Below are 9,886 nucleotides of genomic sequence, written 5' to 3'. Positions count from 1 at the left end.
GGTGAGGAAAGATACGCTCCTACATGAAATGTATCACATTGATCAAATAAATATTTATGCAAATGGAGTGTTATTTGAATGTACACTTATATCATATAATATATTCCTTGCATGTCAATAAATACTTGGCAAAAGACCAGATTCTGGTAACAGCAGTGACAGGACAGAATTGTAATATAATAACAAGCCGAAAGGTGGCGGTATAGCGGCGTTAATGTTGGAGTTGGGCGAAGAAGAACAAAGCTCCGCCCTGCTCCCTCGTCTCTTCCGGATAAGGCCATATCAGCACATTTTATTTATTTATTGTGGAATACATATTTTTATCTCCTGCTTATGTTGTACCATATTTTATAACACGGACACCATTTTACTTTGTTTACCTGTCGGCTGTCAGCTCCATACAGCTCTCAGAGACTGCCATTGAACAAAGTGAGGAATATCCAGCCATGGAGGGGGAGACAGTGGAGACAGCAGAGGAGCAGCTGGCAAAGCAGCACCGCAAGGAAAAGAAAGATATGCAAGGTAGGTGATGACCTGTTCTCACACCTTGGTTGTAGTTTAAATTTAACCTTGGCTATCAGTTTGTTTGCATCTCATGTGTGGTTTTATTCCCTGGAATTGAGCCCAGTGAAGCCACTAGCGAGGCAAGAAGTAGAAAATATTCCACAGGAGACAATTCTGAGCACATTGTTGGACCTACAACTATAATAAAAATCATTTTTAGGTACTTGCCAGTCCATTAATGCAGTGTGTTTTTCCCTAGTGGCTCATGGGGATTGTAGTTTTAGGGGTAAAATTCACACAGAATCACAGAGGGCAGAAAATTGCTGCTGCACTGATCTCTGTGGGTTGAAACTTGTTATCACTGTAGAACCACTCCTATCATTGATGTCAAAATATGTTTATCAAAATTTAATTCAGCAAATTAGGGTTTGAAATTTTAATCAAACTCTATGCCACATTATGTAGGCTATATGTAAACTCATGCAGAGATGTGCAGCAGCAGGTTTCTGCCACATAAATGTTTTCTTTTTTTCTAACCAATACACTTACATTAAGGTGCATTGAGTGTATTTTTCATATTGGTCATCCTGGCTGTCTAATTTATTTTTTAACTCTGTATATAGTGTGTGTGTGGCTTTACTGATGTATTGTTTTGTCCGACAATCTGCTCTTGTGCTTCATTTTCAGCTAAGATCCAGAGCATGAAAAATGCAGTCCCCAAAAATGACAAGAAAAAGAGGAAACAGTTGACGGAGGAGATAGCCAAACTAGAGGCTGACCTCAGCCAGAAACATGAGGAGGAATGTAGGCAACTCCAATCTACAGCTGACTCAAAGGTAAATGTCTGCAGGCAGATATATTATATCCACTAAGATTTGACATTATGAGACTTGGCTGCCTTAAAAAAATGTACCCTTTTCAACACAATGTATCATTTATTGCGCAACAGATATTGTTATTAACACATGTATTGTTTCAAACTCCACACAGATGTATTGCAAATGCACATAGTTTTAGTTAATTAGTTGTAGGTACATTATAAAAGAAGCAAATGCATACTGAGCAAAGTGTGCACAGAATGCATTTTTCCTTTAAGGTGTAAGATTGTATCTCATTATTCGTACACAAAGTCTGTTTATCAGCTAAACGTCATTTTGCAAAATAACTAAAGCTCTCCTCACTCACTCACACAAGTTGGATGAGGTGTTAAATGGAGTGGAGACCATGAAGATGGAGGATGGAGAACAAGAAGATGTCAAACAGCCACGTGTAACCAAGGCCCAGAAGAGAAGGGTGAGACACAAGCTCCACCTCAAATAGGACGAGTTTGTTATTTCCCACAGCGATATAACCGTATATTGATATAGTCATTATACAATGGACGAAGCACATTTCAGTGTTCATCTTTCATCCTATAATCTATATCTATATCTATATCTATGTCTATGATCCTTTTCAGGACAAGAAGGCTGCCCAGGAGAAGGAGAGAGAGAGCAGGATAGCAGAGGCCGAGGTGCAAAACCTGCAGGGTGTGCGGCACCAAGAAGGTCTGATGCTGGCTGAGAAACTGACGCAGCAGCAGCTTCAGATCAAGGAGATCTCTTCTGATGGCCACTGCATGTACCGTGCTGTTGAAGATCAGCTGGCACAGCGATCAAAGGTACATATTGTTGTAGGAGTATTAAAACCTGTAGCTCTAGTTTGGATACCTAATCAGAGATGTGATACAGTACACCGCGTACGCTCTTTGCCACTGAAGTTCATACACAAGAAAGTACATGTTCTATTCTGTTTTATTCTAGCCTGGATTAATCATGAGTGTGAAAGAACTGCGGTCCCGCACTGCTGAGCACATGAGAGGCCATGCCGATGACTTCCTGCCTTTCCTCACCAACCCCAACACTGGTGATATGTACACAACAGGTGACCTTTATGTTCGCTTTGGTTCTTACAAACAATCTGCCATAGGCATATTAATGACCACAGATGGTATACATAGATATTCCATACAACATCATGTTTTGAGAAAGTATTTATGTGCATACACAGGATTCATTTCAAGTGTGTTTGTTGATTTTCAGATGAGTTTGAGAAATACTGCAGCGACGTGGAGCACACAGCAGCTTGGGGTGGACAACTAGAAGTGAGCTGTTAAAAGATTTGTCCCAGATACACTCTGCCAGTGCTCCTTGTGCTTTTTCAGTAATTATTTTCTTCTTCGCGTTTTTTCCCGAACAGCTGCGAGCCTTGACCCAAGTTCTGCGCTTGCCAATAGAAGTGATCCAGGCCAACTCGGCGACTATAAAAATTGGGGAGGAATTTGCTAGTGAACCCATCACCCTTGTGTACGTTGTGTATATGTTGTTATGTCTCTTAGGGCTTAAAATTATATTAGTATAATTGTTAAATATAACTTAAATTTGTAGAAAGATTTGTATATGAAGCTGAAAACATTATATTTATAATAGACATCAGGGTTGAAAAGCTGCGGTGGCAAATCAGCCAGAGCATTTATTGCAGTTTTTTGCCTTCTGCCATTTTGAATATAAACTGTAATTATGTAAAATACGCATTTATGAAAGGCTCAACATACAAATGTCTCCTCTCATAGAGCAGGTCGTTGCTCTCACCAGTTAAGATCAGTGATATTCAAAACATGTACTATACTTGTTCATGAAGGACATAATAAGTGTGGCTCCTCATGTAATAACATGTAAATGTTAAGAAATTGATATCACACAATAAAGCAGCTGTAGATAAACTGTACATAAACTATATTAAGTGATTAATATTAAGTTCTAAATATATTTTTGTTGTCATTCTTCGCAGCTATATGCGTCATGCCTATGGACTAGGAGAACACTATAATTCTGTGGAGCAGCTAAAGGACCCAGTTAATGCAGAGGACAGCTGAGAGACGCCTCCATCTTGCTGTGACATAATCCAGTGTGTGTAACGCAGCGAGTGTTCAAACCACTCACACCAAGGGCCCCTAAATACAAATATATTTAGGGAGACCCCTCCCCCCATTGAAGACATTGAGGTGGCAATCAGGAATGCTGCATTAAACGCAATAGTGGTTTTCTGTTTAGAAGTCAAAAGCTGTCGGTGGGGAAAGTGAAATCTAATAAAACTGAGAACAGAATGCTAATAAAAAGTATCAGAGAAAGGAAATTAAATGTGCTAATGATTTTACACCGCACTCTATTGGTCTGTCCCAATGACCACAGGGTTCTCCTTAGCTCATTCTGAGTAGCAATGGTGTAACACATGTTTTATCCAAATCCTCTGGGGCAGGATGTAACAGCTTTTGATCATGCATGCCACTCAACCAAATGTCAGCACTGAGGGGTTGTTGGACGTTTGCACTGTTGAACTGAATTGTTGAACTTGTAAATCATATCAGTGTTACATAAACACATACAATACTAATAAGGTATGTCAGTGCTTTCTTTTTAATATGTCTGATGAGGAAAATGGTATTTATTGATTTTTAAATTAATACTGTTCTCAGCATGATGCTGTGAAAGATTTCACACCATTTATTTGATCATCACCTTAAGAGGGACACACGCACATCAAATTCATTATTTGCAGGTGTTTAGCAACAAATACCTGTACAAAAAAATGAAGAAATACCTGCACACTACTGTCTCACTCGGTCCCAGTTCTGTTATTCTACACAAACATGACATTTTTCACAAATGGTCTCTCTCTGTTAACTCAGTTAATAAAAATCCTTTTGAACCACTTTTGAAACCATCATTTTCCAACTGCCTGCTACCTCTATACTCTATATATAATGATGTCCACACTTCCTATGCAGGTGCATTGGAGCAAAATGCCCCTGCACTCAGACCTTCTCAGTGACACTATTGTTTCTCATTACATGCATGCATATTCCAATCCATACAGATAACATTGTTTTTGTCAATTGCTGCCGAGCAAAAGTGCAGCACTATCAAAAAAAACCAAAAAAAACCAATTTACATTTATATAATAGGATACAAATAATAAATAGCTCTTACACTATACCAACAGTATATAAAGTACAACAAACCAGCACCTCGACCACCTACATCAAAACTCCTAATGCATCAGTAATAATCATTCCTAAAGGAGCCATCCTGCATAATGAGTACTTTCACTGTATGTGCATTTTGCAGATAACACCTCTGTGCTTTTATTTGTAATAGAGTTCTGTATTGAGGTATTTCTCCTTTTACCAAAGTAAAGGATCTAAGTAGTTCTTCCACAACAGGAAACTCCTATACACTAAGAATTGGACATTAACATTTATCAACAAACCGAAGCACGTGGAAACAACATGCTATAGCCAGATGTCACCACTAGAGGCCGCTAGCACCTCCTGGGCAAGTCAACCAGCGTCCTGTCGCCATGGAAACTTGAACGCGAGTGCTCGACTTTGGTTTTTGCAAAAAAATGTCTGAGTCAGTGGTCAGAGCTTTATACGGTAGAGGGACTTCTTTAACTTTGGCCTCGAAGAAAATAAAAGAGGTTCCCAAGTGTGTCTCCAGATTAACAAACCTGTCGGTTCTCCTGCTGAACAACAACTCCATCAGCGCCCTGCCCGCCGAGCTGCTCTCCCTGCAACACGTGAGTCTCCTCCGGGTTGTTCGCTCCGAGCTCATCTGTTCGCTGGAGCCTTTCCAAAATAACTCTTTAAATGTTTCACACCACACCACGCAGATTTGTGATTAAATATTTCTCCTTGTGAAATGCCTGCAAGCTGGCTGAGCTGAATTTGGGAAATAATGCCTTGAAGGAGGTTCCCGCTGTTTTGGGCCATCTGGAGTCCTTGAAGAAGCTGTATCTATTCAGTAACCAAATTACAGTCGTGCCACCTGAGGTGATAGGTAAGATCTCACCGTTCTGCATGATTAGCACCCCCCAACCCCTCCCTAAAAACAAAAACCCTAAAATGAACCCATTTATTGTCATATTTATGTTTTACAGGTGGCTTACAAAACCTTGTTGTCCTCAATCTGAATCACAATCAGATTCAAAGACTTCCACCAGAGATTAAAAGGTACATTTATCTCCATACCTGCCTTTAATATTTGTACATGTGGGGTTGCAGCAGGTATATTTATATCATGATATACCAAGGTATGACAATTGACAGTTATCATACCGAGTACATTTACTTATCTGCTGTATTTAATTCTTAGTCTTGGTATTTAATTCTTAGTCTTGGTACAAAGACTAATACAGAATGTTACAAATGTTTTCATTCCTTTAAGGCTTATTGTAACTGATGATCACAATAATTTTGTAATACCCTGTACCATTATATATAATTATCAAACTGTGAAAATCTCATACCGTTGCAACCCTATGTGTAAGGCTGAATCCTCTCTGTGGTTGGCTGATAAACTTATTTTCATCGCTCTCTCTGTGGTCAAGAAAAATGTATTTCTATGTTAAAAACACAGATGCAAACCTTTCTTTGTCATCAGTTTGAGTAGGCTTCAACGTCTCAGTGTGCTGGACAATAAGCTGGAGGAGGTTCCTGTTGAGTTGGGCCATCTCACGAGTTTGTCTGAGATAAACTTGACTTCCAATCATTTGTCTTGGCTACCTCAGCAGCTGTACCAGTGTAAAGAACTAACCAAGTTGTATGTAGCCAGAAACAAGCTGACCAGCCTTCCAGAGGTGGGTATTCATTCATTTGATGTGATTTAAATATATATAATATATATATATATATAAAATTTAAATAAAGAAAACTCTCAACACATTTGACATTTTTTTCCAAGTTTTTTTCATGTTTAACTCAAAATTTCAGTTTATATTTAAATAAAGTAGCTTTTGGGATATTAAGCGACATCCACATATTAAGTTCCAACTTCAGCCTTACCTTTTTACTGTGCGATGTGGCAGCTACATAACACTTGCCTTACATTTCACCCAGGGAATTGGGACACTGGCCAAACTCCAAGTTCTGGATGTAGCTGGGAACAAGCTGTCCATGTTCCCTGTTGAGGTACATTGTACAGTATAATTCAGCTGCACAATGCTGTGACATAGTCTAAATCTAAAAATATGGAACTACAACATCACTGTATGACAGGCCATTGCTCTGTGTAGTTTCACCTGCTGCCCCTGAAGGAGGTCTATTGTGAAGGCAATAGGTTTGTGCGCTGTGAGCCAATGGTGTCAGTGCAGGATGTGGAGGTGCTTTCATTAAAGGTAAAGTGAACAACAACACTTACCATTTTTATCATCCACTGTGTAAGATATCTCACAGTATGGCTTTGTGTTTACTCATTAACATTAGATTTGTGTGTTTGCACCTCATTATTCTTGTTTCATCTTTGTTTCCAAGGAACTGGTTGCCAGATTTGTCTTGCGGGAGGACAGGAACAGGTCCTCTCTGGTCCACAGGATGCTTCCCCACTATCCGTTCCTGACTGCCCTGTTGGCCAATGGCAGCCGTTGTGCGCTCTGCCTGGGCCCCTTCCTCACCACCTGGCTGGAGTGTGTGCATTTCATCAGACTGAAGGTGTGAAAATATTTTCTTAAAGAATATGATTCTATGGCACCTGCTAAAGCATTGATGGCTGCATCAGTGATACTGCATTTTAATAGGATATGATGTGTAGTGGCTAATGAAATATGCGTTTTCATGTTTATATGTGTTACAGGATGTAAAAGTGAGGAGTTCGCTGACTGTTCCAGTGCGGGCCCTTCTTTGTTCATACAAGTGCTTTAATGCGGATGGACACTCCTACTATGGTGTTGCTAAAAGATAAATACAAGTTTATTAAAAAGGTACTTTCCATGATCTCAATCACTATCACATTGTTTGTTTACCTTAAACTGTGGACACAGACACAGACACAAGAGACAGTGCATTTCTGTCAGTAGTTACTTATGTTAAAGTATAATTATATGGTGCAGTGGTGAAAAGTAACTAAGTACATTTACTGGCATTTTAATGTATACTTCCACTTTCAGAGAGAAATATTGTACGTTTTACTCCACTACATTCATTTGAACAAATGAATGGTCTTAATATAATTACCAATTAAAGGTCCAGCGTGTAACATTTAGGAGGATCTATTGGCAGAAATTGAGTATGATATTCATAGGTATGTTTTCATTAGTGTATAATCACCTGAATCATTGTGTTTTTGTTACCTTAGAATGATTGTTTCAATCAATATCTACAGACGCTGTGGGTCACCTTCCTTGGAGTCGGCCATGTTAAACCGCCATGTTTCTACAGTATCCCAGAATGGACAAACCAAACACCGGGCTGTAGATAGGGGCTTTCAGGTTTTTCACGTTTTTTGTGAATTTGTAGTCACTGTAGGTTCTCCAACACATTTCACAACCCATTCTCATTCTCAGGTTGTCCTCCCAGACGCAAGCGATGTTCAGTTAGTTGCAGTCTGCAACTTCATTGCTAGATGCCACTAAATCCTTCACACTGGTCCTTTAGAATAGAAAACGTGATCAGTTTATAAAATACATTACATTTGTTTGTTTGCAGCTACACCAAATGATGTGAGTGATTTCTACTCTAAACATGGTTAAACTACAAAACTGTATGTAAACCAGTCAAATTTTGTTCCAATGACAACAGTATTAACAATATATAATATATGTAATTTATAATAATGTATCAGTCACAGGGCAAAACAAGTACTTTTACTTTGATACTTAACTTAGTCAATTTAGTTAGTAATACCCCTGCACTCTTATTTAAATAGGATTTTGAATGAAAAACTTTATATGTAATATATGTAGTATTTTCAAAAGGTGGTATCACTTTAGTTAAGTGAAGGATCTGAATTCTTTTTCCATCACTGATTTCTAGTATATGAGGTTTTTGTCCATCGAACATCTCACAGATGTCATTTGACTCCGTGGACACTAGATGGCATCAAATGAACATTGAAAATTGTCGGTCTAGTTGGACCCAGTTTTACTGTAATGTTTAATGCAGACTTCAGTTGGTAGCCTGTAGAGTATATTTATGCTGTGTGCCAATAATAACATTGCAACAGCTGTATACAAGCAAGTACATGGTGACTTTGCTTACTACAGAGTACTTGTGTACTACTACTACTACAAGCCTATGAATACCTAAATTAAATATAGCTGTTTTTCTCACATTGGTCGGTCAGTTCATGTATGTAATATACTGTATAATTGGAAACCCTGCGGATACTTTCACCATGTGTTCAATAAAAAGCCTAAATGGAAGTACAAACATTAGCAATAGTAGTTCAATTTTGTATTGTGTGTCATACTGACAGGTGTTTGTATTGTTTTGTCCACCTCATGTATATCAAAAAGAGTAGCCTAAATAACAAACACCCGTCTGTGTAATGCTATTCTGTTGAGCAATAACAAACTACGTCCTCCAATAGTTTTAACAGAAAAACATATTTTATTATAGGACTGTTGTATTAGACTGCTTTAGTTGTAGCTAAGCATACCTAATAAACTGGCAGTATATAGTAAAGTCAGACATTGCTGACAGATGTCTAATTCTAATAATACCTAAATGAAAGATTTACTAGAATATATCACCTGACTCACATATTTGGCTGTGTAAATCTAGTGAAATCCTATTCCCCTGTCAGTGCTGTTCAAGCTGTACTGACTCCATAGCTGCCCCATCTCTATCTCCATCTCCAGCCAGTGGCATCTGTTCCAACCTGCCAGACAAGAGAGAGATAGAGAGAGAGGGAGGGAGAGGCAGAGAACTTCATTTCTAGCAAATTAATTTCCCATCCACGCCTCCAGAGCTCGGTAGCTCGTTCACTAGCTGCTGCGGCCGCTGCTGCGTGTGTCTACTGAGTCGGAGCCTCATGCATAAGGCATCAGGTTTAATTGCAAACCCAGAAACTAATGACTTTGGACTGGTTAACAGCAGGGGAGCCATACATCTCGAGCAAACTGAATGAAAAATCAGCTCAGAGGAGAGAAAAAAAGGAGCCTAGCCCCTAATTGATGAATAATTGAAGCGGCAAGCTACAGGGCATAATTGTGACATTTTGTTTCAATCAATTTCCAAGTGGTGTGGGCGAAAGTGCACTTAAAGGGAAAAGGCAATGACAAAGAATGAGAAAGAAAGAGAGAGATAGAGAGAGAGTGGTTGGTGATGGAAATGGACATTGGGTCTTCAGTCATTGCAGTGACATTTGCTGGGGCCAGACTCATTCAAACACAAAATTACTTTTTTCTCAATCTCCATCATACTTGGTAGGTTTTCTGTCAAACTTCTGTTATGTTACTGTTAGTTTTTTCACTCCCAGCCAATGGATCCATATCCCTTTAAAACGATTTCTTTTGTTTATTTTCACTTGCCTTATTTTTCTGTTTTACAAAGTAAAGTAATTAAAGT

At 38.9% G+C, this 9,886-nt stretch overlaps 2 protein-coding genes across 2 annotated transcripts; both read left to right on the top strand.

The window, feature by feature from the left end:
- Positions 1 to 233: 233 nt before the first annotated feature.
- Positions 234 to 3,939, top strand: otud6b (OTU deubiquitinase 6B). The gene is made up of 8 exons (XM_035681856.1): positions 234 to 522; positions 1,192 to 1,340; positions 1,699 to 1,797; positions 1,964 to 2,164; positions 2,307 to 2,427; positions 2,586 to 2,647; positions 2,743 to 2,849; positions 3,334 to 3,939. Exons 1-8 carry the CDS (start codon positions 447 to 449, stop codon positions 3,416 to 3,418), a joined length of 900 nt encoding a protein of 299 aa, XP_035537749.1. The 5' UTR covers positions 234 to 446; the 3' UTR covers positions 3,419 to 3,939.
- A 988-nt stretch (positions 3,940 to 4,927) lies between these two features.
- Positions 4,928 to 7,885, top strand: lrrc69 (leucine rich repeat containing 69). Its single transcript, XM_035681689.1, has 9 exons — positions 4,928 to 5,121; positions 5,255 to 5,381; positions 5,482 to 5,554; positions 5,985 to 6,180; positions 6,440 to 6,511; positions 6,616 to 6,717; positions 6,854 to 7,030; positions 7,173 to 7,299; positions 7,701 to 7,885. The coding sequence occupies exons 1-8, from the start codon at positions 4,948 to 4,950 to the stop codon at positions 7,278 to 7,280; spliced, it is 1,029 nt and encodes a 342-aa protein (XP_035537582.1). The 5' UTR covers positions 4,928 to 4,947; the 3' UTR covers positions 7,281 to 7,299; positions 7,701 to 7,885.
- Positions 7,886 to 9,886: the final 2,001 nt, after the last annotated feature.

This window comes from Morone saxatilis, unplaced genomic scaffold (assembly GCF_004916995.1).
Source record: "Morone saxatilis isolate NCDOM2014 unplaced genomic scaffold, NCSU_SB_2.0 Contig9, whole genome shotgun sequence".
Lineage (NCBI taxonomy): Eukaryota > Metazoa > Chordata > Actinopteri > Moronidae > Morone > Morone saxatilis.
This window is presented reverse-complemented; position numbering and strand designations above follow the sequence as displayed.